Source organism: Sminthopsis crassicaudata, chromosome 3 (genome assembly GCF_048593235.1).
Source record: "Sminthopsis crassicaudata isolate SCR6 chromosome 3, ASM4859323v1, whole genome shotgun sequence".
NCBI classification, from domain to species: Eukaryota; Metazoa; Chordata; class Mammalia; order Dasyuromorphia; family Dasyuridae; genus Sminthopsis; species Sminthopsis crassicaudata.
In genome coordinates, this window is record NC_133619.1 from 1,258,725 (window position 1) to 1,284,842 (window position 26,118).

The window sequence follows — 26,118 nt, forward strand, 5'->3', positions numbered from 1 at the left end:
AGATAATGGGAGAGATAGAGACAGAGACAGAGATAATGAGAGAGAAAGGGGGGAAGAGAGACAGAGAGAAAAAGAAGGAAGAAGGAAATAGAGAAAAAGGGAGAAGAAGAAATGGGGAAAGAGAGAAAGTGAGAGGGAGAAGAAAGAAAAGGGAAGAGAGAGAGGGAGAGAGAGAAAGAGGGAGAAGAAAGGGAGACAGAGACAGAGACAAAGAGAAGGACGAGGGAGGGAAAGGGGGAGAAGAAGCCAGGGGAGAGACAGCAGAGCGGAGATCCGCAGCTGGCCAGGAGAAGTCACGATAAAGCTCCAGCCCCACCCACCCCCTGCTCCACTTTCACTCGGGGACCACGTCCTGCCCCCCAGGAGCCCTCGCCCAGCCTGGCGCCCGGCGTGTCCCCTCCCCCCCCTCTGCAGCGTCTGCCGGAGCCGGGACCCCCGGGCCGGGCTGGTTCCCCTTCCGCCGGGGTCAGGCTGCCCTGCCCACCCTCACAGGCCCAGCTCTCCCCAGAGGCCGGGCCCACGGGGCCGGCTAGGCAGGCCAGCAGCCAGGACCAGGTCTTGGCCCTGCCCCCGACCTCCCGGGGGGCCCGGATAGTCCGGAGCTCCTGGGCCCCATTGCTACACCCTCATTAGCTAAGGACCCCCGCGGAATCGTGGGCAGGCAGCCCTGGCCGGGCGGGGGGCACTGCCGCCTGCTTCTCTGCCTCCAGCCCAGGGGCCCTGCCCTGAGCCCGTGCCAGAGCCGGGGGAGGCCCCGCCAGGGCCGAGCGCCAAGGGCCGAGAGGCCCACGGGATGTTACCTAAGCGGGCTGAGCCGCAGGGACGGCCCCGCCCGGGGCCGCAGGCTGGGCTCTCCCTGGGAACGGCTGACACAAACACGGGCAGTTGTTAGGTGGTCGCTGCCCCCGCTGCTCCGGAAATGCCCGGGCCGGCAGGGGGCCCGCGGCCGCCCCCTCCCCGTCCAGCTTCCCCACGGCTCCCGGGCCGAGCTCAGGGCTTCCTGAATCCCTCCCATCTGGCCCTGCGGCCTTGGGGGCTTTCCGGACCCCTCTCCCCACTCCTGTCTCCCCTCTGCTGAGGCTTAGGACGGGGGCCGCTTTCGCACCCACGGCCGCTCAGCAGGAAGCAGGGGGCCTTCCCGGGGCTCCCGGGCTGTGGCCAGAGGACCGGCCGGCCAGTCCCACGGCCATAGCCCCAGCCTCGGGCGGGCCGGCCCTCTCTGGAACCTGCCAGGCAGGCTGCTGGCCCGTGCCCAGCTGTGTGGGAGGGAGGCCCGGGAGCACTTCCCACCTGGAGCAGCCGCCCTCCCGGCCGCCCGCCCGACCTCAGAGCACGACACAAGGGCCCGGCTCTCGGGGGCCTCCTTGTCGGCCGAGGGCCGGCCGGTGGCAACCGAGCCAGGGGCCCCACACTCTGGTCTAGGCCCTAGGCCGGGGGTCAGCGGCTCACCCTGGGCCCTCTGAAGGCGTCCAGAAGAGGCGCCTCCCGCAGTGCCCCCGGCCAGCTCGTGACCAAGGAAGGGTCTCCGCCTGGGAGCAGAGGTTGGGGTGCCACGGCAGGGGCCCAGGTTACCGCCACCTGCTCTATGAGAAGCGGGCCGCCTGGGTGAGCTGCGGGGGGTCCGGAGGCAGGCGCCCGGCCTATTGGTCCCCTCTCCCACCGGGGCTCAGCCGAGGCTGGCCTCCCCCAGCCTCCAGGCCCTCCCCACAGGATGGAGGCTCCCAGAGGGCCCACACCGGCGACAGGTGGAGGGGCCGGACCTCAGCCGGGCTCCCCTCATTCCCCTGGGATTTCTCGGATTTTCCCTCCCATTCCCTACCTCCTGGGGTCTGGGTGAAAAAAGCTCTGGGAGCTTCCTCCATGCCTCCCGCTGAGCGGGCGGGAGCTCAGAGGCCGGAGCCCTGCCGCTTACAGAGCAGGAAACTGAGGCTGGCTTTGGGAAAGGGTCGCCCCAGAGGTCCCCGCCCAGCCTCCCCGAGCTGCCGCAGCCGGGCCAAACCTGTTTCCCTGCATTCCTCCCCTTGGCTCGTTGCCCACCGAGCTCCAGGCCCGGCCCTCGGGCCTGCCGGCCGCCTCTCCTCCCCCTTATCTGGGGGCGCCCCGCGGGGCTCCCCAAGCCCCCCAAGATTAGTGAAGGGGATCGGGGTCTTACCTGACTGCAGCAAGCCGGCCCCACGGTCCTTGACCCCGAAGTGCTGCTGGATGTCCAGAAGGACGCCTGGGGGAGGGAAGACGCAGACGGACGTTCAGAGATGCGTCAGGGCAACTGAGGCAGCCCAGCACCCAAACTGCAGGGGTGGGCAGGAGGGACCAAAGGAGGAGGGACAGGTGGGGGGGGAGGGAGGGGCTGTGGGACAGAGGCGGGGGGTGGCAGGGGCCCCTCTCTGCAAGCCCTCAGTCCTAGGAGAAACAGACATCCCATGCCCACTGGCCTCCCTAGCCTGGCATTCAGTGTGGGCCCTCTCTGGGTCCCCTGGATGTGGCTCTGCCTGGCTCCAAGCTTTGCCCCCACCGCCCCAGCTGCGATGCCCTTTATCTGGCCACCAGTCACAGCCCAGCTCAGGTGCCTGGACCCCCAGTGACTTTTGCCCCCCCCCCACCACAGCCCCTCCCAGAGCACCCTGCCCTTGCTGCCCCAAGGCCCACATGGTTGGCAGGATCCATCAGCTCCCAGAGTCCCCTGGGCCAGAGCAGGCTGGACCCTCCCTCTGCAGGGGAAGGGCGCTGCTCCCCTGAGAGTTCTGCCAGCCCCCGCACTGGGAGGAACCACGGTGTGCCGAACCCAGGCCCAGGCACGGCCTTTAGCCCCCGCCTCCTCCCGGCCCCCTCCGTCCCCGGCCTGCGGTTCCCCCTCCAGGGAAGGCGGCTCACGGGTCACCGAGCCCTGGCCCTGTCCACCTCTTGTCGCCAGGGACAGAGCCATCCCCGTCCCGCCTCCCCCACAAGACCCAGCAAGGGAAGGAGCTGGAGGTGGCCGGTGGGAGGGGGCACCCAGCCCCCAGGCCCCAGACATGGCCGGGAAGATCCTCCCCCACACAGCGCCGTCCTGAGGCGGCTGCCAAGCCCACCGGCAAATTACAGCCGGGCTGACCGGCCCCACCCAGGAGGGCAGGGAGGTCGGCCGCCCTCACCCCTAACCCAGGAAACCACAGGGCCGGGCGCGGAGGCTCAGCCCCCTGGGTGCCGGGCACGGGGAGGGGCGGGCTGGAAGGCTCCCTGGCAAGCCCAGGGAGGGGAAATGCCAGATCTGTCCCAAGTCGGAGTGGAAGGGGCATCCATGGTGCCCAGGGAGCCAGGCTGGCATGGAGGCGCCATGGGGAGTCCTGGGAAATGGTGGGCACAGGGAAAGCTTCCCTCACAGGGCGCTCGTCCACAGCAAGGGCTCCGGGGGGAGGGGGCGCGGGGTCTGGCCTCTGGAAGATGGGGGTCCCCGTGCCGGCTCGCCCCAATTCTGCCCAGTCAGGGCCCCCATCCCCCCGTTCTGAACCATGGAGGAAGCTGCCCATTTCCCCGGAAACTGAGAGGGCCAAGGGGCCTCCGGCAGCACTCCCGGGGTGCCCCTGGAAGCCCAGAGCTCAGGAGAAACTCCAAGTCAGGGCTCCCCAGGCCCAGGGAGGGGCTCCCCCCTCAACACTGGGTCCTGAAAGACCCTCTTAAAGTGGGAGTGCCTGGGGAGGAGAAGAAGGGGGGTGGAGGAGGGGCAGGGAAAAGGGAAGGAAGGAAGAAGGAAGAGGAGAGGGGAGGAGGGGGGAGAGTGAGGCGCCCCCCAGGGCCCACCCAGCCCCAGCCCTCAGCCTGCCCAGCCCGGCTCCCTCCGCCCCCTCCCGCTCACTCCCTGGCCGGGGCCCACTTCCTCGTGCCCTGACTCATGGCCCGTGACCAAGCCTCTGGGGGGGCTGAGCAGACATGCCCACGGGGGCAAGGAGGGCTGAGGAGTCTGGAGGCCGAGGGGGACCGGGCAGGCTTGGGGGGGGCTGGGGGGCCGGGGGGCAGCCCCTGCAGGCTGGGCGGGCTGGGGCGGGGGCCGGGGGGCTGGGGCACGCTGCCATTCTCGGCAGAGCCGCCTGTGGTTACAACATATCATTTGGGGCTAAGCTTCCTGGAACCGGGATCCCTTGGAACCACCGCGGGCCCCTCTGGGCTCCGCTCCCCGGCCTAGCCGCAGCCTCCCGGAGAGGGGGCCGGGGGCTGGGAAGGAGGCCGGGCTCTCACTGGGGCTCCCAGGCCCTCAGGGCCCCGGAAGGAGGAAGGCCCCCAGGGGAAGGGCCTGGGCCTGGGGCGGCAGAAGCGGGACCCACCCCGGGGAGCTCGTGGCCCACTCGGGAGGCCGCTGCCCTTGGGGGAGAGCTTGAATGTGCCTGCCAGGAGGAGGGAGCAGACACTGGGTCCCAGCCTCACGGTGAGGTCACCTCTCCCGGAGGGAGATGGGGGCAGCCTGAGGGCGGCTGCTGCCTGGAGGGGGTCCTGGCCCGCCCCCCCCCGCCCCCCCCAGGGCTGTGCAGTCCCTCCCAAAGCCACCCCCCTTCTCTGTGCTGCCACCAGTTTGTACCTATAAAAGGGTGCTGCAGGCCTTCCCTGGCACCCACAAGGTGCCCATCCCAGGCCAGGGCCTCCCAGAGGAGGGAGGGGCAGACGGGGAGCGGACACCGGGCACAGGCTCCTCTGAATCACGGCCAGCTGTCAAGCAGCCGACGCTCCCCCCCCCCCCCCGCGCCCCCAACCGGGCTCCATTGAGGAAGTGAAGTGGTCAGGTGACCGGCACGGTGCCCCCAGATATCGGCCCCTTCTCCTCAGCTGGGAAGAAGGCACCAGGAGGCTCAGCCCAGCCCCAAGCCGGGGCCCACCCCCCCCCGCCCTGCCTGTGGAGCCAAGGCCTGGATGGACCCTCAGGTCCCGGGGACGGCCACGGAGATCAGGGCGCTCCAGAGGCCGGGCAAGAGGCAGCTCTGTGACACCCCAGACGCCCTGTCTCAGCTTCCTCATCTGGAGAATGGGTATAATGGGCCCAACCTCCTGGGCCAGCGGGGCCAGGGACTCCCCTCTGGTCCGGGGCGGGCCCGGCCTGGCCCTGCTGGCGTGGGTCAGAGGCCCTCTCCTGGAGCCCCGGTGGGGGACCTGCCTGGGCAATGAGCCCCGCCCGGGCCGGCTCGGCCCTGCGGTTACTGAGGCCCTTCCCAGCAGGCCCCACTCGCCTAATTAGGCCTCCTGTTGTTGTCTCATTTATAGGCCAAGGAAACTGAGGCCTGGAGCGACTGAGTCACAGGCCAGGCTCCGGGGGCTGCGTGGGGAGTTGGCAGAGCCCGCCGGAAAGTGCTCCAGCCTCGGAGAGTCAGAGGGACCCAGGCCTAGGCAGAAAAACGCCGGGACGGCCTGGCCAGGGTTGGCCCTCTGGCCCTGGGGGTGTCTGGGGGCTCGGTGGGAGGGCCTCGAGGCCAGGCCTGTGAAGCAGGGAGGCCCAGTAGGCAGTGGCTCATGCCCAGGTGGAGGCCACAGGGCCCAGAGCCTGGACAAGGTTCACGAGCTCGAGGACGGCATCGCTGTGCTCTGGCTGAGGGGACCGAGAGCATCAGACACCCCCCCACACACAAAGTCACACACTCACACAGTGTAAACACATGTACAAACACACGCTCAGACACACACAGACACCCCCCAACACACACCCATGCCCACGCGTGCACACCCACGGGCCGGCTCAATGCCAGCAGCAGCCCTGGGGGGCCTCAGGACGAAGGGAGCCGGCAGCCCAGAGGGGGCGGTGGATGGACAGTGCCCTCGCCTCGGCCTGAAGGCTGGCAGCCCCATGACCGAGGCCCCAGGTGCCCACGGGGCAGCCCCGGTGGCTGAGAAGGCAGCGCCTTGAAAGGGGGGCACATGCCAGAGTGCCCACATCGTCCTCCCTCCTGTGCCGGGCAAGCCTCCTGTGATCCCTCCCTGTGCCCTCCATCCCAGGTCCCAGCGGCCACTGCTGTCGGGGGGCTCAGAGCCGACCGCCTCCTCCGCCCCCGGCGCCCTTCCCGGGCACAGGCTCGGGCAGTTCTGGGCCAAGTGGAGCCAGGCCTGCGGCTCCCTCATCCCCTCCTGCTCCTCCCCTGCCAGGCCCGGCTTCTCCCAATTACAAGGCCTGCACTAATTGCTCCCTGCTTGACAGGATTCAATTAAAAGTCTCCCAGGGACTGAGTGTGCGAGGCAGCTAGCAGGTGGGGGCAGGGCGCCCGCTCGGGCCCCTCACGCTCCAAAAGAGGCCCACTTCCCGTGGGCTTCCGGGCCCGGCACTTGGGGATGCTCTGGAAGGCTTCTGGAAGTCCTGGGCCTTCAGCCCCCGCCCGACCTCCCCAAGCACTTATTCAGCACCGTCCAAGAACAGGGTCCGAGAACAACCCCTTGGGAGGGAGGCTCGGCCCTTCCGGTCCCCGGAGAGGGGGCTGCGGACCAAAGCGTCCCCCCATTCAGCAGGCTTCCCTCCCGGGAGACACTTAGTCACAGCCCAGCAGCTCCCCCCCAGATCCAGAGCCGCACCCCGAAAGCCCAGGGACGTGTGCTCACACAAGCCCCAGATGCCACATGGCCAGGGCCCTGCCAGCCCCCCCAGATCCCCGAGGGCTTAGGCCTTCCCTGCACTCTTTCTGTGACCTATGGGTGGGCGCATGCATGCACGAGCTCACTCTCATGTACACTCACACTCACACACACAATTACATACAACCACACACAATCACACTCACACACACAATTACATACAACCACACACAATCACACTCACACACACAATTACATACAATCACACACAATCACACTCACACAATCACACACAATCACACTCACCATCACACACACACTCACAATCACACACACAATCACACTCACACAATCACACACAATCACACTCACCATCACACACACACTCACAATCACAATCACACACACAATCACACTCACACAATTACACACAATCACACACACATTCACAATCACACACACAATCACAATCACACACACAATCACACTCACACAATTACACACAATCACACACACAATCACACTCACACACACAATTACATACAATCACACACAATCACACTCACACAACCACACACAATCACACTCACACAATTACACACAATCACACACACATTCACAATCACACTCACACAATTACACACAATCACACTCACCATCACACATACACTCACAATCACACTCACAATCACACTCACAATTACACACAATCACACACACACAATTACACACAATCACACACACACACTCACACTCACACACACAATTACACACAATCACACTCTCTCTCTGTCTCTCTCACAGGCAGCAGCAGCAGCAGCACGGCCAGGAAGGCGCTCCTCCCGCTGTGCCAGGCAAACAGAAGGGCACAAAGTCCGCGCTGCTGGGGCCCTCCAGGCCGGGGCTGCACGAGCCGCGGGGCCGCTCTCCGCTCCCGCCCGGGCTCGGTGACAAGGGGCAGCGGGAGGGGGCAGCGGGCCCCAGGCCCGGCCCCGGGAGCTCCGCTGGCGCCAGATCGATCCCGCAAGCCTCTCTGAGTGCGGAGCTGGAAACAAACGGTCCCCTCCCCCATCAGCTTCCGGGGGCTGGGGCTCATCCCCACCCCGGACTGTCCATCCTCTCCCTTCGCGAGGAGGAGGGGGCGGACGGGGGTGGGGGAGGCTGCGGGCCAGCCCCCTCCCCCCCCCCCGTGGGTGCCGAGGTTGTGCGTGTGCCTGCATGTGGGCGCGCGCGCCCCTGGGTTTCTGTGTGCGGGATCGATTGCCGGGGGGGGGGGGGGGGGGGGGGGCGATGCGGACCGAGACGCCGGCGAGGACGGGAGGCAGAGGCTGGGGGCGGGGGGCTCACGAGGCGGCGGCGGCGGCGGCAGACCCCACCCCTCTCCCCGCACCCGCAGCCCGGGCGATCCTTTTGTCAGCCCCGCGCACACCCGGCCCTCACACTCACTCTCAGGCAGGCGCGCACACGCACGGCCACGGCCACATTCACACGCGCAGACACACTCAGACACGCGCGCCGCCAGCATCCCGGCACAGCTGCATCCCGGCGCCTGGGGTGGGGGAGGGGGATGGAGCCCGCCAGGACCAGGGCCAGAGCCTAGGCCCGCACCGCGGGGAGGGGGCGGCAGCGGCGGCTTCTGGGCCCGGAGGAGAGAACGGGGGGGGGGGGGGGAGGCCGAGGGGTTCCGGGCGGGGGGGGGGGAGAAGAGAAAGGGGAAGTGGGCCCCGGCAGAGGCGGGGGTGGGGGACGCGGGGCGCGGACTGCAGCTCACCTGCCACGGTGTACCTGTCCAGGTAGTTGAGGACGTTGCCCACGCTGAGGATGGCGGCGGCGGCCACTCGCGCACGGCCCAGGCGGGCCCCGGGCTTGGGCTGCGGGCCTGCCGGGGCCGGGCCCTTGGAGGACGTCGGGGCCCCGACTTCGGGGCAGGCGGGGACCGCGGGGGGTCCGGGCCCGGGGGGCGCCCGCTGCACGCTGCCCGACAGCGTCTGCACCTCGTAGTGGGGCCAGCAGCCGCCCCCGGCCCCGGGCCCGGCCCCGCCGCAGTGCCGGCCCCGGCCCGGTCCCCCGCCGGCCCAGCCCCGGCCTCGGCCCCGGCCGCGGCGATGCTGCTCCGGGTCCGGCCCGGCCGCCACGGCTACGGCCGCGTCCTCCTCCTCCTCCGCGCAGCCCGCCGCCCCGCCGCCCGCCGCCGAGCCGCCCTCCAGGCACATCATGCCCGGCCGCGGGGGTCGCGGGGGCCGTCGGGAGGGGGGCAGGAGGTACGGGGCCGGCAGGACGCCCGGAGGCAGAAGGCCCGGAGGCGCGGGGCGCGCAGGGGAGCCGGCCGGGAGCTCGACGGGGCGCGGCGGCCGCGACCGAGGACGTCGGGGCCCGGGCGGGCTCAGCGCTGCTCGGGCTGCCGGAGCCCCGGCGGCGGCGGCGAAGGCGGCGGCATGCCGCCCGGGCCCTGCTCCGCGCAGCCCCGCGATCCTCGCTCCGGCCGTCCTCTCGCGCGCTCTGGCCGGCCGGCCGGCCGTCCTCCAGTCCTCCGGCCCGCCCGTCCGCCGGCGGACTTCAGTCTGCTCCCGGAGCCCGAAAGCTGGGAAGGCGGCTGGGGGGGCGGCCGGGGCGGGGCTTAGCCGACGGCCAGGCCCTCCCCCTACGCGCACGGCGGCCAATGGGCGTCGGGCCCGGTGTCCCCATGCCGCCCCGCCCCTCGCGGCCCGGGAGGGGGAGAGGAGGAAGGCGGGGCGGCCCTGCAGCTCCGGCTCCCAGCGGCGGCAGCGCGCCCAGGCGCACCCTGTGGCCAGAAACCCCTCATCCGTAGCAGCGCCCGGGGCTCAAAGGGGGGAGGCTGCGCAGGGCGGCCTCTGGGCCCCCCACCCGTTCCACCCCCCCACACCCCCGGTGTCGGAGAGAGGGCCCAGTTCCCCGCAGCTGCATCCGCGGCTGCCTGTCCCCGACCCCGGGCAGCAGGAGCCCGGCGCCCGCTCCCCCTCGGCGCGCGTGCGTCAGGCCCTGCAGTCATCCCTCATTCATTCATTCTCAAGGTTAGGATGGGAGGCGAAGCCGCCTCGGGCTCCTGGGGTGGAGCCGCCCCCCCCCCCCGCCCCCGGCCCCTCCCGCGAGGCCCGCTGGGCACAGGCCCCTCTCCCCGGAGCGGCCCCGGCCTCGGGCCCAGCCCAAAGCTGCCCAGGGAGGAGGCTCCTGCTCCCGGCCCAGGGGACCACGGCCGGGCCCGGACCTCGTAGGGCTTCTGGGGGCTTCTCTAGCTTCCTGTATGTGGCTGTGAAGCCTGGAAGAACATGCTGCTCCAGGGCCCGGCAGAACCCGGCACGCCCAGGCGCCGGGAAGCCAAAGCGCTCGGGGGGGGGGGGGGGCCCAGGCGGCCACGGGGCTGTTTCCTCGCGCGGGGGGCGCCCGCCCGGCCCCCGTCACGGAGCCCCCTGAGCTGGGCCGTGTGGCCGGCGGCCGAGAGGGGACAGCTCCGGGACTTTTTTAAAAACGAGAACTCAGATTTGCTCAGCCAGGAGCTCCCCAAGAGAGCCGGTGAGCCCCTTCGGAGCGCGGGGGCTCGGGAGGCGCCGGACCTCGCGGCTCCGGGTAAACAGAAGGGCTTCCACACGCTCGGCCAGTGGCCGGCCCCACGCCACACTGCCCCTAGTGGTGAAGAGGAGGAATGGCGCGGCTGCCCTCCAGACCTTGCTCAGCCCAGGATGCACCTGCCGTGTTCCGGACACTTTCGCAGCCCCGTCGCTACCCTTGGAAGGGGAAGCCTGCCCCCGCGCGGTCAGGACCCCCGGTCTGGGGTCTGGCCGCAGCAGGCGGGGCTTGGGGCCAGAACTTGGGGGGACAAGGAAGCGGGTAGTCCTCGAGGGGGAGGGGGAGCCCGGCTGGCGCTCACGATGTGAAGGGGGAGGGGCGGGACGTGGTCCTCGGAGCCACAGTCGGCGGTGCCTTCTGGCCCGGCTCCCACGGTGTCCTCCTGGGGGGGGGGCATTCTCCCTCCACCTCTCCGTGGCCCTTCCCCTCCCCCCCCCGCTGCCCTTCGAGTCCCGTCGCAGGGGCAGAGGCTCAAGGCCTGTGGGATGGTGGAGCCCCCCAGAATAAAAGCTACCGGAGGGGGAGCCCTCCAAGCCGCCAGATCCCTGACAGGTTTTGCTGCGGGCGTGCGATGGGCTCCGGCCCCGAACTGCTCTTTTCCTGGCAACTTCACAGTGCATTTCAATGGCGTGGGGACTAAATATAGAGTAGCGGGCAGGGTGCCCTGGAGGGGGCACCGGAGGCACTGGGAGAAACAGGGTGCGCTGCAGAAAGGACCCTCCCGGCCCGCTGCCCCCCCCCCCGCCCCGCTGTCCAGTCCCTGGCCCCGCCCCCCCCCCCCCGGCCCCCAGACCCGCTGCCCGCCCCCCGCCCGGCAGTGCTGGGCATTCTCTCCCGCCCTCTCCGAAGCCCTGAAGGCCCTCCGTCCTCATTGCTCCCTGGCTCCTGGGCTTCCTCCCAGTCCCAGCTAACATCCCACCTTCTGCTGGAAGTCTTTCCCAGAATCCCTTAAATCTAGCGCCTCCCTCTGGTGAGGGCTCCCACTTACCCTGGCAGGGCTTGTGCCCTGTGTCCCCCTGAGGTGGGGCTGTCTCTAATTTTGCTTCGTTTCCCTCCCAATCCCAGAGCAGAGCCAGCATCTAGTGCCCTGCGGCAGTCCCCCCCCCATCTCTCGGCCCTGGAAATGCTCCCTTGGGCCACTCCAGTGGGCACTGGAGGCGTGTTCTTCACAAGGAGGAGGCTGGGGGAGCTATTGGGCCCCAGGAGGCAGAGGCCAGAACCTCAGAGCGGGCCCTCCCCTGGGCACTTGGGCCGGAAGGCCTAATCTTTCTCTGAGCCTTCCCTTTTACAGTGTCATAAATATCCCTTCATCTGCTTGGCCCTTCCCCAGGGACGTGGCTCCGGGCAGAGAGTGCCTGCTGCTGTCAAGGTGGCGGTTCTTGGCCCGGCCCCCCTTCTTTGGTCTCCTGGAGGTCTGTGGCCCCTAAGGGCCCCCCTGATTCAGGGGCTCAGGGCCGATTCCCAAAGGCTTTCCCGGGACCACGTCCCGGCTCAGCGCCTGGCGCGCCTGTTTCCCCAAACCTCGCCAATCATTCTCATTCCTGGTGCGCTTTGCCATCTTTGTCGGTCTGGTGGGCGCAGGGGAGACCCTTCGAGGTGTTTGCATTTGCCTCTGTTTTTATTCTCCATTTTTGTAGCTCGCTTTAAAAAATGTGCTTGTGGATAACTTCCACTGCTTCAGGCCTCCCACGTGAGATCTCTGACCATTTACCCAGTGGGCAACAGGCCTTGGCCTGCCCCCAGGGAATCAGTTCCGGACATATTGGGAATATCCCACCTTCCCTGGGAGACTTGTGATGAACCCTCCCCTCCCCCACCCCACTCAGTTAATGGGTTCCTTTCTACAACGACTGGACAAAAATGATTGGATTTTCATGATAAAAATTGCCTAGTTTCTGTGACCCCTCCCCCCCCAGTCCCTAGCACCATTACTCTGTTTATGAAGGGACTTTTTATATTTAGATCCTAATGTATTTGAAGCTGATTATTATAATTACAGTTGTAGACACTGGTCTAAACCCAATTTCTACCCAGTTGCTTTCCAGGTTTCCCAGCAAATTTTGTCACCAAATCCTTAGCCCAGTATCAAGGCTCTTTGAATTTATTAAAATAGTTCAGTGGTGGCCGTGGAGCAGGGGCTGGAATACTGGGTTTGGAGTTGGGAAGACTCACCTTGAGTGAGTTCAAATGTGCCCTCAGACACTCACCAGCTGTGTGACCCTAAGAAAGTCACTTAACCTTGTTTGCCTCAGTCTCCCCATCTGTAAAATGAGCCGAAGAAGGCAACGGCAAACCACTGGAGCATCTCCAGTCCCTCTGCAAAATACAACCCAACCAAATGAGGTCATGAAGAACTAGACATGACTGAAATGCTCAAACAACAATTTGTGCTAATGTTATTAATAAGCATATTCACCTGCATCTGTTCCAAATGCAATCATTTCATTAATACACTTTAAAATTTAATCATTACCAAATAGTGTGGTGGTACAGTTAAAATCTGGCAGCATGAGATCCTCTTCCTTCTCACTTTCTTGGTTCATTATTTCTCTTGACATTCTTAACTTTTTCTTCCTCCAGATGATTTCATTATTTTTCTAGAGTGATCTCTTTTTGGTTTAATTAGCACAGCATTCAATAAATACATTCACTTAGATAGTAATATAATTTTTATCTATTAACACGCCCCCCCATAAACACTGAATATATCCCCCATTATAAGAGTACTTTGTGATCACAGTAGTGTAGTTCTTATGTATTTTAGTAGATTAATTTCAAAGTTATTTTGAACTGCCATAACTTTTCTTTTTCTATTTCTGACTTTTGCTCCTTTTGCTGACAAAATACAAAAAGACTGATGACATGTTTTAAATACATACGCCTATACATACATATATATATATATATGTGGCTTGCTAGTTTGTTGAGGTTATTGCTTCAATGAATTATTAAGTTGACTCTATGGGGTTCTTTAAGTAGGCCATCAAATCATATACAAAAGTTACCATATTATTTCTTCTTTGCCTGTTCCTATTCTTTCAATTTCCTTTTCTTGTCTTATTGCCACAGCTACCAAATAATGGTAATAATGGAGATTTTTGCTTTACCCTGGACATTTTTAGAAAGGCCCCCTAGTATTTCTCCAATACATATAATTCTGGCTCTTGGTTTTACATAAATACTATTTACCATATTAAGGAAAGATAAATTTATTCCTATACTTCATAAAGTACAGGAATGGGTATTGTATTTTCTCAAAAGCCTTTTTCTGCATTGCAACAATCATGTGGTTTTCATTATTAATTTAGTCTGTTATGCTTATTGTTTTCCTTTATTGAACCAACTGTGCATTCTTGGAATAAATATATGGTCATAATTTATCATTTTTAATATATCACTTTAAAACCTTTGCTAATATTTTATTCAACTTTTTGCCTTGTTATTCATTAGGGCTGTTATTCAATAGATTTTTTTCTTTGCCTTGTCTTTCCGTTTTGGTATCAAGACCATATTTGTATCATAGAAGGAATTTGTAGGATTTCTTTTTTTTTTTTAATTTTTGCAAACAGTTTACGTAATATTGAAATTAACTGTTCTTTGAATACTTGAAAAATTCACTTGGGAATCTCTGCTTCTGAGATTGGGTTATTTAAATTTTCTGTTTCTTATTCTTTCCATTTGAGTACATTATATTTTTGTAAATATGCATCCATTTCTTTTATCATTTTATTGGATTTAAAACAGTTTCTCATAATTTTCTTTATTTTCTCTTAATTTTTATGAAATTTCCTATTTTTTTTCATATTGGCGAGTTTTTTCTTTCTTTTAAAAAACAGGTCAAGGAAATCTTATTCTATGACTTTTCTATTATAATTAATTTAAAAACATAATTTCACTTATCAGTTGCACAGCTTTGGGAATATCGGTTTTGTTCATCTCTTTTTTGAATTTCATAAATTCTGCTTTGGGAGGAGAGAGGTCATTGGTTGATTTTCTTGTTTTTAGTTGTAGGCCCAGTTCACTGATCTGTTCTTTCTGAAGGTGGGGGGAGGTGGCTGTGAGCCCAGTATTTATTGATGCAGTCCCTCGCGGTGTTCAGTGCTCTCGAAGGTTTGGTTTTCAATTTGCTTGTGTTGCCACGAAGAGGAAGGAGCCTTCCAAACGGTCCCTGAGCTAGGAGTGGGAATGAACAACTCTGGTTCCTCTTTTCTTCTAGAGGCTTTGAGTGAGAGGGAGTGCAAGCCTGTGGGGCGAGAGCAGCGCAGAGCTGTTCAGTCCCTTTGATGCTTTTGCTCTTGTATGGGTTGCTCTTCGGACTCTCTCACCCCCTTATGCATCAGTTCATATGAGACTTCAGGGTTTCTCCGAAATCCCCCACGTAGTAACTTCTTACGTAGGATTCCCTCCCGCTCCAAACCATAGTTTATTAGCTGGAGGCAGGGCAGTGGGGCCTGGGGTCAGGAAGGCGTCAGCTGCTCACTGATCACTCCATCTCTCACGAGGGGGGGTTTGGCTGGAGAGCGGGAGGGAGAAAAAAAAAGCGTCTGATAATTGAAAAAAGTCGTTGTTGCTCAGTTGTTTTTAACTTCGTAGCCCCATTAGGGGTTTCCTTGTGAAAGCTGCTGGAGTGGTTTGTTATTTCCTTCTCCAGCTCATTTTACTGATGAAAAAAAAAAAAACAAAAAAAAAAGCAAACAAAAGATTCTTCCAGAGTGACACAGCTAGCAAGTGTCGGAGGCTGGATTTCAACACAGGAAGACAAGGCTTCCTGACCCCAAGCCGAAGTGCTCCATGCACCGTGACAGCCAGCTGCCCGGATCGCATGCTTTGTAAGTCGGCTGTTACTTTTGCCCCGTCTGAGATCATGACTGTCCACCTGTTTTTTGGAATTTTCCCGAAGTGTAACAGATTCTCCTCCAGGCCCCCCTCAAACTCTCCCTGGATCGTTAGGGTCTGAGGATATTGCTCGTGTAACCTTCCGTGTTGTGCAGAGCCGGCGGGCTCTCACTCCCCCCTCCATCTGGGAAGGGATGGTCCCTCTCCCACAGAGAGATGGCACCTTTCTCCCACGGCCTGGCTGAAGGCTCCTCTGAAGACTCTTTCCCGCACCCCGTGGGCACCCTCAGCCTCCCCCTCCCACAGAGGGAGGTTTCCAGGCCTTATTGGGGCTGGCAAACAATCGCTGACGCGTCATCATCGGATACATGCGCCGGAGAACCCCTGGAAGGTGCTCGGTAAACGCTGGTCCAAATGGAATCTTATGGACAGGCCCCCCCCCAGCTCGGGGCTGACCCGGATAAAGCACGCTGGGTGACGGAGAGAATGGCGCCGGAGACCGGCTGGACCCTCTGAGGGCTTTGCCCCGTGGGAAAGGCTTTAGCGCGAGCCAGATTCCGCCCGGACCTCCCCACAGCCCCACTCCTCTTGGCTCCCTCCTCCCGTCCTCTTATCCAAATCTTGATTGTGCCTGCGGGACGTTCTTCACATTAATCCCCCTTCTTCCCACTGAAGAAGTGGAACCTCGCACAATCACGGGTTGTCGGAGCCCGTGCTCCTCAGTTGTTGTCTGAAAGTGGCCACAACATTCCTTGGGAAAGTAGATGTTTGATTTCTCCGTTTTGACTCTCCCTGATTCAGGTATCAAGACCATCTTTGTTATGGCAGGAATTTGCCCCCCCCTCATTTTCCTAGTTTTCAAATAGCAAAGACCAAGACAGGGAACAACCCAGAGGAAAACCATCCCAAAGCTGGAGGGGGGGGCTGCCCCCCAAGCTGTGAACAAAGAGAATGTGGGCCCCCAAACTTCGCAGAATCATGGAAAACAGCAGGGGAAACCAGGCTGCAAAGTCAGCGGGGACGGGTCCTCGGCTCCTAGGCCCAGGCACGGGCAGCCCGGTCACCAACGGGGCAGACAAACCAGGGGGCACGCGACAATCTCCCAGGCCCCGGGTGGGGGAGGGGCGAGGTGGGTGCTTTCCCTCCCCAGAGAGAGGAACTCCTGGGCGACTGGTGAGGCTGGAAGAGAGGCTGTTCCCCAGCAGAAGCAAGCGCTTTGGGGGCCCTGGAGGACTCGGCCCACTGGGAGCACTAACACCCTGGCCTGCAGAGAAGGCGCCCGAGGCCCAAGGAGGAAGGACGCTCAGATCCCCTGACGCCAAGTACAAGGTTGTCCCCGACCTCGGGAAGCCGGGTGGGGGAGGTGCTAGGCAAGCTGCATCTCCTGGAGGGAAGGGCCAGCAGAGCCTCTCGGCCCCCTCGGCCCAGTGCCACACGGGAGGCAGGGGGCTGCCCCGGTGCCACCTCCCCCCACTTTGGGGCTTCACTTCAAAGAGGGGGAGGGGCATCAGCCGGAGGCGGGCAGAGCATGCCGTGTGGGCCTCTGGGATTCTCAGCAGCCACAACCAGCATGGGGCGTCTTCCTGGCAGCTCCTGCCCGGCGGGGGTGCCTGTGAGCCAAGGGCCCTGCAGGGACCCGACAGGCAGATCACAGCACCCGCAGACACGATGCCCGCCTGCCCAGGACGCAGGAAATGCTGCTCTAATCCCAGAGCACGGCTGTGCCAGAAGGCCTGCTGGTTTAGACAGGATGCCCGGGGCAAAACACCACGGGCTCTGGGTGGGGGGGCAGGAGTGCCGGAGGTAGGGTCCCAGAAGGAGAAGGGGGACAGGACTGAATAGCCGAAGGGGCAGCAGCAAAGCCAGGAGGGGCATCCGGGGCCTCGAGGCACCTCTGGGTTCCCGGGAAGCCCCCGGTGAGGCAGCTCGGGACCCCCGGGGAGGAGCCGGAGGGGCCGATGCGGGAGAAGAAGGGGTCCCGACCCCCCACAGCCCAGGAGCTGGTAACATCTCTGTCCTGAGGCCCGTCCAGCTCCGCTGGGATCTTTGGGATCCTCAATTCTGACCCTGCCGGACAGCCAGAGGAGAAGGCTCGGAGAGCCCTGGAAGGTGGCAAAGCCCTTTACATGCCTGCTGACAGTGAAGCCCCCAAACAGCCTATAGCGCCCCTCGCCCAGCATGGCCCGGCTCCTCGGGCTCCTGGGGGAGACCCGTCAGGCCTCTGGAGCTAAGCCAGATCCTGGTGCTGAGAGCCATCCATTCCTGCATCTGCCTCCGGCCTCCCACTGGCCTCCCACTGGCCTCCAGCCCCATAGCCAGCGTCTTGGGTTCAGCTCACTCTGGGGAGCCCTGCCCTTTGTCTGGCAGCTTTGTCAGAGCCAAGTGCGGGGCTGGGGCTCAAGGGGGCTCCTGCTCTGACCCCCAGCTTTCCCCTTCCCCAGGAGCCCGCCCGAGAGCGGCCCTCCCTGCTACTGTCCTGGTCTGATCTCAGGAAGAGCTGCCTGCGGGGGCCTTGTCACTGGGCACCCACCCAGTGATCGGCCGCTGGGCAAGGGGAGGCAGAGCTCAGGGAGGGGGGGCAGGGCCCAGGGAGGGGGGGCAGAGCTGAGGAGCCCCAGATCCTCCTCCTTCTGTCCCCCCTGCCACTCACATGGGCAAACCTCTAAATGGTCCCGGCCCTGGAAGAGACCGCCTGGGTTCAGGCCGGCCCTGCTGATTGCATCCAGAGCAGACCTGTCTCCGCGGCCTCGGGGGCTCCCTCCAGCTGGCCCCAGCCCTTTCCTCCCAGGCTGGAGTCCCCCACCGCCTCCCCACCAGAACCCGAGGACGGGACTTTTTGTGGCGCTTTGCACAGTGGCCGCATACAGTAGGCACTTCATACATGCCTAGCTTCTCAGCTGTCGGCGCTGCTGCTCTAGAGCTGCCCTCCCACAGCGGGATGGAGCGGACTCCTGGGGGGGGCGGCTCACGGCCCGGGGGCGGAGCGGCTGGAGGCGCTGGGCCCCCAAGGAGGATGCAGGAGGAGGGGCGCCGGGGTCGGAGGATGCACGTGGCCAAGGAGGCCGTGGGTGCTTCCGAAGCAGTTGGGGAGGTGCGAGGCCATAGCCCCGAGGGCTTGAGGGGAGGGGGACCCTGGAGGGGAGACTGGATCCAGGGGAGGAGGGAGGGGGTCTGTCCGCAGGGAGGGGCCGGCCTGCGGGAGGAGAGGGAGGCTGGTGAGGGACAGGAGAGGAGGAGCTCCGGGCTGTGGGGAGAGGTTAGGGGAGGGAGTGGGGGAGGGGGACAGATGGGGGGAGGGGAGGTCCGGCTCGGGGTTGGACGGCGGCTCTCCGGTGTAGCCGCCCGTGTGGACGGGAGCTGTGGGGGGCAGGGAGGAGGACAGTAGTCCGTGCAGGGGGTGGCCGCTGAAGGTCAGCGGGAGCCCCAGGACCAGGCAGGGGAGTACCGGGCTCTCCTCGGGGATGAGGCTCCTCAAGGCCCCTCCCGGTTGGTGGGGGGCGTATCTGGGGGGGACTTCGGAGGCGGTGGGGGAAGGGCCTCCAGGACCCTGGAGAGGGGCCCCGGCCAAGCCTGGAGGAGGCGGGGGATGAAGCCCCCGGGGGCCCCTCCTGACCCCTGCCCGGTGGCTGGGCTCTCTAGCCGTGAGTTCTCGGGGTTCCTTATGGGACTCCCTATTTTTGCCACTTCCTTTCCCGGGCTATTAAACGCCTTTTCCTCGAAGTAACGTCCCGGCAGAGCGCCGAAGGCCGGTCCGGGCTGGATGGGCCTCGCTGCGGGGCGCCCTGGGCGGGGGAGGAAGCCCCGCAGAGAGCCCGGCGTGGGGGGGCAGGGGTCGGAGCAGCTCGGAGGGCTTCCGGCTCCGCCCCCCCCCCCCCGGGCGTTCCGGCCCGCGCCCACTCAGCCGAGGCCCACTTGGTGTGTGTCAGAGGCCCTGGTTTCTGAGTAATTACCGCATTCCGCAGGGATTAGGCCGAGGTCTGGGCGGGCCTGAGTCATTCTGGGACCTCGCCAGCCCGAGACCTGGCGGGGCTGGGCCGGCCGAAACCGGGCTAGGCCAGAATCCCTGGCTGCGAGCCCGGGGCGTCCCAAGGTGGACCTCCCTGGGGGGTCAGAGGCAGCGGAGGCTTCTGGGACAGGAGGCACGGGATGTCACCTGGGGGACGCTACCACGGGAGGGCCAGAGTCCACCTCCGCAGAAAGCCTGGAGGGCCCCTGGGCAAAAGCAGCAGCGTGAGAGAGGGAGGGGCTTCTCCGCTGGCCCTCTGCCGTGTCCTGCAGCTCCCGGGTTAAGTCTGGGGGGCCGGTTTGACTTCAGATGGATACCTGAGGACCCCGTGGCTTTGGGCCTTCCGGACTGCCAGCTGCCCACAGCGCCGCTACACGAGGCGGGGGCGATGGCCCTGTTTGGGGTGCTCCAGGTCCTGGCATTGCCCAGTGGCACCCCGGTGAGGGCAGACAGAGCCCCTGACCCCCCCCCCACCGCGGGGGCACCTGGGCCCTTCCAGACACCACTGACACAGCGCAGGGTCTGGGTTCCAGCCTTTATTTTGCTGGTCTCCCTGGAGAAATAGCTTTGAGGTTTTCCTCCTGAGGGGTTTAAGGAAGCTTGGGGCGGGGGCGGGGGTCTCTCATCAGAAGTGGCTCCGGGTCCTTGGTTCCTGTGACTGAGGGGGCAATGGACAAGGGCTGGATTTGGGGGCTCTGGGCTCTTCCAGGTACAGCATGGTATCAGGCCTCCCAGGTTCTGCCCCTCCCCCAGCTCTAAAGTTCCTCTCAGGACCTCTGCCTGCCGGGTGGCAGCGCCAGCCCCAGTGTCTCAAAGAGCGGCCGCGGAGGTGGATTTCTCGCTCTTGTGACTCTATGTGCCCGCCCTGCACACTTATACACACACGCTCACACATGCTCACACACACATAGCCCCCGGCTCCCCAGGCCCCGAGCCTCACCCAGACTCCCTGAGGCCCTCCCCAGGCCCAGGCCCTGGCCCCCTGGCAGGAGGCTGGCAGAGGCACTGGGCCCGGACGTCTGGGAGCACTCAGTACTGAGAAGAGAGCATGAGCTCACTGCCCGGCTCCCGGGGCACTTCCCAGCCCTCCCCTGCCACCCGCTCCCCCCTCTGCCCCGCCCAGTGAAACCCCTGGGGCCGGGGCAGCATTCCGACCAGGCTGGGGCCCCGGGGACTGGGCCCCCACCCTCTGCTGTGGCCCAGAGACAGGCGGCCTATTCACGCCACCTCAGTGGGCCCGGTGCCCGGGATAATTACGGGCATAACCGGGTGATTGTCTGTCTCCTTTGAACTTGCCCAACAGTTTCCTGGGTCCTGCCCTGGCCCCGGCGGAGCCCGGAGGCCCTTCCCAGGCTTGAGGTGTACCCGCTGGCCCGGCTCCCCCTCGCCCCACCCAGACAACGGGCCTCCGGCTGGGTGACCGTCCGACCTCCCGTGGAATCCTGGCCAACGTCCGTCCCCGAGCCGGGCGAGGCTGGGGACAGATCTGGAGCCAAGGGTCCCGGCCTCCAGAGGAAGGAGCCAGGTTACAGAGGGGCTTCTCTGAGGCCTCTGTCCTTCTGTCTTCTCCTTAATATTAATTTAATTAATATAGTATTTATTAATATTAATGTAACATATATTTATCCAATCTATATTCTAATATTAATTCTCCTTCATATTAATTTTATGAGTATATTATTTACTAATTAATATTAACTTAATAACATGTGTATTTTCTATAATATATAATTTGTTTTATTAATATTCATTCTCTTTAATATTAAAATCAGCAATAACAATCCCTAGATTTGGGGGACACCTTTTGGCCCCATTTCTCTTCCTACGGGGCTCCCTCCCACGGGCTCCTGATAAATCCTAAGCCACATCCTACCCAGTCACTCCTTCCTGGGCACCTCCTCCCAGTGTGGGTTGGATCATCCCCAGGGCTCTGCATGCAGCCCCCTCCTCCCCAGCACCTCTGCAGCATCTCCCTTTGGAGGTCCTGGAAGCTCCTCAAGGCCCACGGATCCAACAGAGCTTCAACATCCCCGTGTGAGGGCCCCCAGTCCTGAGCCTTCCCTGATCCTGAGCCCCCTTTTAGTGGCTGCCTGGTCCCGAGCTCCCCTTTTAGTGGCTGCCTGGTCCCGAGCTCCCCTTTTAGTGGCTGCCTGGTCCTGAGCCTCCCTTTAGTGCCTTCCCTCTAAAATCGCCTCCACTGAGCTCATCTGCACCAAGTTGTGGGGCTCTTTGCACGCGGCCTCCCCCTTTAGAACTGGCTCTTCTTGGGGGCAGGGACTGGGTTCGTTTGCGCCTCTCTTTGTATCCCGGGGTTTAGCCCAACCCCCAGCACACACAGGAGCTTAATAAATGCTGCTGATCGATTGAGGGAGCATTCGGCCCCAGCAACAGATGGTCGCTCTCTTCCTATTTTGATGCTGTGACGGGATTCAGATCACGTGGCCATTTGGAAAGGATGCGCTGCCCAGAGCACGGGAAGGATTTGTTTGGCAACTGGAATCAGACAGGACACAGGATGGAATCCAAGCAACTCCCCCAATCCCCCCACCCTGCTATTGATATCAACCTCCTCCTGCCATGGGGAGCTGGGGGGAGGGTCTCTTAACTTCACTTAGCAGACAAGCCTTTAGCTCTGAGGGCTAATTGATTCAATTCAATCAGCTCATTCTTTGTATCCTTCTAGTCTGCTCTTGACCTCTGCATTTGCCCTTCTCCTTCCCAACTCTCTTCTCATTGATCCCAGGACTTATATCAGCATTTGAAGAGGGTCTGCTGATCAAGTGGAGCCCCTGTCTCAGGACTCTGCCTCTGGAGAGTGCATTCCAAAGGCTAGAAAAGTGAGCAAAGAAAGTGACCACAGAAAATTACTAGAGTGACAGGGAAGGTCCAAACAAACTCAGACCAAAATAGCAAAACTGCTCCATGCAAAACCTTAAAGAAAAAATGTAAACTGGTCTCAAACCCCAAAAGAATTCCTGGAAGAGCTCAAAAAGAGTTTTAAAAATCAAAATGAGGGAGAGAGAAAATTGAGAAAATAAAGAAAAGTGATGCAAGAAAATCATGAAAAAATTCAACAATTTGGGAAAAGAAGCACAAAAAATACTGAAGAAAATAACATCTTTAAAAAATAGAACAAATGGTAAAAGAGGCACAAAAATCCATTAAAGAGGAAGAACATCTCAAAACCAGAATTGGCCAAATAGAAAAAGACATACAACAACTCACTAAAGAGACAAGCATCTTTAAAAATCAGAATTGTCTACGTGGAAAAATGGCACAAAAATTCACTGGAAAAAAAGCACTCTCAAAAAAAAAATAGAATTGTCCAACGAAAAGGAGGTGCAAAAGCTATTAAAGAAAATAATTCCTTAAAAATTAAAATTGGGCAACTGGAAGCTAATGAACCCCTAAGAAGCCAAGAAACAATAAAAGCGAATCAAAATAATGAAAAAATAGAAGAAAATGTGAAATATCTCCTTGGAAAAACAACTGAGCTGGAAAATAGATTGAAAAAGATCATTTAAGGACTATTGGATTACCAGAACGCCATGACCAGAAAAAGAGTCTAGACATCATCTTCCTTTCTTTCTTTTTCTTTTAATAGTATTTTATTTCTCCAACTCTCCAATTGCATATAAAGATAGCTCTCAACCTTCATTTTAGTAAGATTTTGTGTTCCAAATTTACCCCTCCCCCAAGACAACAATTCAATACAGATTATACATGTACAATTATTTTGACATATTTTCATGTTACTCATATTGGGAAAGAAAAATCAGAACAAAGGTGGAAAACCACGAGAAAGAACAAACAAAACAAAAGGTGAAAATAGTATGCCTTGATCCTCATCCAATCTGTGTAGTCCTTTCTCTAAAAGCGAATGGCATTTTCCATCTCAAGCTAGACACCTTTCAAGAAATTAGCATGGAAACCAAAAGGCGAAATGAAAATGGAACCAAATCCACTGATCACCTCTTAAAAAATAGCTCAAAATGAGCTCTCCTAGGAATGTTCTAGCCAAGTTGCAGAGTGTCCAGATCAAGGAGAGAATAATGCAAATAGCCAAAAAGAAATAATTCAAATACTGTGGAACCAAACACAAAACTGAACAGCTTAAAGGAGCCGGGGAAGGAGGTGGCTTGAAATAGGATACTGTAGAAGGCAAAAGAGCTAAAATTATGACCAAGAATCATCTACTCAATGAAATAAAAGGGGGAAATGGGTATTTAATAAAACAGGGGATTTAACAACCATTCCTGATGAAAAGCCCAGAACTGAAGACAAATGTTGACTTTCAAATCCAAGACTCAAAAGAAGTAGAAAGGGGTAAATCAGAGCAAAATCACAAGGGGTTCCATGAGGTTAAACTGTTCACATTCCTACCTGGAAATATGCTAGTTGTTAACGCCTCAAAACTTTCTCATTATTAGGGCAGTTAGGAGGTTCATAGGCAAAGAGCACTAGTGTGAAAGGGATGATATCTAAAAGTAAAATAAAATAAAGTGAGAAAGAGGAATGCACTGGGAGAAGGGGGAAGGGAGAAGTAGAATGCAGTAAATTATCTCATAGAAAAGAGGTATGAAAGAGCTTTTCCAGTAAAGGGAGATATGGGTAAGGTGGAGGGGAATGCTTGCACCTTGTTCTCATCAGAATTGGCTCAAACTGGGAATAACACACATAAACACTCAGTTGGGTATACATGTCCATCTCACTCTCCAGGAAAGTAGGAGGGGGAGGGGATAAGAGAAAAGAGGAGGGCTGATAGAAGGGAGGGCAGATTAGGGGAGGTCAAAGTCAGAAGCAAAAGGAAGGATAGGGTTAAAAAAGAGAAAAATGGGATGGAGGGAGTAATCAAAACTGTGAAAAAAATTTAACCATAAGTTTCTTTGACAAAGACTTCATTTCTCAAATGTATAGAGAAATGAGTCAAATTTATTAAAGTAATTGATAAATTGTCAAAGGATACAAATAGGCAGTTTTCAAATGAGTAATCATTAAAGCTATCTACAATCAGATGGGGAAAATGCTCTAAATCACTATGGATTAGAGCAGTGGTCCTCAAACTTTTTAGATAGGGGCCAGTTCACTGTCCGTCAGACTGTGGGAGGGCCGGACTAGAGTAAAAACAAAAGCTCCCACTCTGTCTCCGCCCCTCAGCCCATCTGCCATAACTGGGCGGGCCGCATAAACGTCCTCAGCGGCCACATCTGGCCCAGGGCCGTAGTTTGAGACCCCCTGGATTACAGAAATGCAAATCAAAACATATGCATCTGATTGTGATGGAATATGAATGTGCTGTAGGGTGAGCAGGATGCTCTCCAAAAACCCTTGAGTTACGTGAACTGATGCAAAATCAGGAGACTTCTGTACACAGTAACAGCAATGCCATGCAGAGCTGGGGATGACTTAGTTATTCTCAGCCACACGGGGATCGAGAGCATTCCAAGACTCGTGCTGAGAAAGGACATCTGCCTCCCTTGGAAGAATCCACGGAGTCTGCAGGAAGACTGAAGCGCAGTTTTGAAAACTTTCTTTGTTTTTCGGGGGGGGGGGGGGCATTGTCCGTTTTCTTTCACGGCACGGACAGTGAGGAAATACGTTTTGTGTGACTGCACGTGTGTAACCGATATCAAATTGCTTGCCTTCTCATCGAGAGGGAGGAAGGGCCCGAAATTGGAACTCAAAAAAACTTACTGGGTAAAAAGTCAAACCGCACATCTCTATATTGAGAGGCAGACTAGGTAGGTAATGCCGTGGATTTTGAGTTCCAATCCCGCCTCAGACTCTTACTAGTCGTGTGGCTATGAAGAAGTCAGCACCCTGGGGAGCCTCGGTTTGCTCGTCTGTGGAGTGGAGATAACAGCGGGTTGCTGGGAGGACCGTGTGGGCCAGGCAGCACTTGAGTGCTTTGCAGACCGCAGGGAGCTATTTCCCAAGTCTGGGGGCTTGAATTCTAGCCAATTGAAGAGCCCCAGACCTCAACAGAGCCAAGGAAATGGGGGCACAATGAGGTCTCTCTATCTCCTTCCCCATTCCTGGGCCGGCTCTTTCCTCAACCAAAGATGGCATCCCAAATCAGCCCTGACTGCGTCCTGCTGCCCGCTGCTGGCACAGGGCGGGCATCTGACCCACTGGTCCTGGGAGCCTCTGCTCTCGTCCAGATACTGACCTCTGACTGGCTGGAGATCAAGCCCCAGAACCCCATGGTGCCCGCCCTGACCCCCCTGACGAGGAGCCCTCACGGTCCTCTGCCCCTTGGGGCACGAGGGGGGATGAAGAGGCTGCCAGAGGGGGAGGCAGAAGTCAGGCCAGAGCCCGGGGAAATGCCCAAAGCTCTTCCAATGGCCAAGCTGGCAGTGCCAAGTGTCCACAGCAGGAGACACAGATGGGAAATGTTTCCCGGCTCTGACCTCGTCTGTCCTCCGGCACAGCCGGGGCACCAGCTCAGGCAGAACTCTCTGGGCCACTGGGTTGGCAGGCTGTGCCTCAAGAAAGGAAGAAGCTATTAGTGCAGCATCTGCCACAAGGTGGGAGTCATGGAAGACAGTGGGCTTGAAGGGCAGCCTGACTCCTGGGGACCAAATGCCAAGCCGCCCGTCCCCAGCATGCGGCCCTGCCAGCACTGGGAAACTGTCCCCGGTGCCCTTATGGCAGAGGCAGAGAGGGCCCCACCTCCCCCAGCCAATGGACCAGAAGCCCCTGGGCAGCCAGCAGACGCGCCCCAGGTGAGGTTACCAAGGCTGCCCTGTGCCAGGCTGCTCCAGGAGCCTTCGCCCTGCCCTCTGATGGGAGCGCCAGGCCAGCCCCCTCGGCATCTGGGGACGGGACACAAGCAAACCCGACAATGTACCCGGTGGGGGTAGGGTTACTTCTCTGCACCCTGGGGGGCACCCAAATGCTGCCCTAGACCTGCCATCGGTGGCCCCGGCCTTCCTAATAAGTGCAGGGGCTTCCTCCAAGGCAGGAATTCTCTCCTTCTGCCTCAGCTGCCCCAGAGTACCAAGAGCAAGGTCAGGTAGGCAGAAGGCACAGATGACCACTTCTGGAGGGAAGGAAGGAAAGAGAGAAAGAAGGAAGGAAGAAAAGAAGAAAAGAAGGAAGGAAGAAAAGAAGAAAAGAAGGAAGGAAGGAAGGAAGGAAGGAAGGAAGGAAGGAAGGAAGGAAGGAAGGAA

The 26,118-nt window shown here is 59.7% G+C and overlaps 1 protein-coding gene across 2 annotated transcripts in view; it reads right to left on the bottom strand.

Annotated features, from left to right (window-relative positions):
- Window positions 1-8,858, bottom strand: part of SPNS2 (SPNS lysolipid transporter 2, sphingosine-1-phosphate) — a 31,291-nt gene extending 22,433 nt beyond the window's left edge. For both annotated transcript variants that reach the window (XR_012487626.1, XM_074297767.1), the window contains exons 1-2: window positions 8,291-8,858; window positions 2,153-2,218 (exon numbers count right to left, since the gene is read on the bottom strand). Coding sequence is in view for 1 of the 2 variants with exons in the window: in XM_074297767.1 (XP_074153868.1) it covers window positions 2,153-2,218; window positions 8,291-8,735 (511 nt within the window). In the remaining variant the exon portion in view is untranslated. The remainder of the gene's footprint in view (window positions 1-2,152; window positions 2,219-8,290) is intronic.
- Window positions 8,859-26,118: the final 17,260 nt, after the last annotated feature.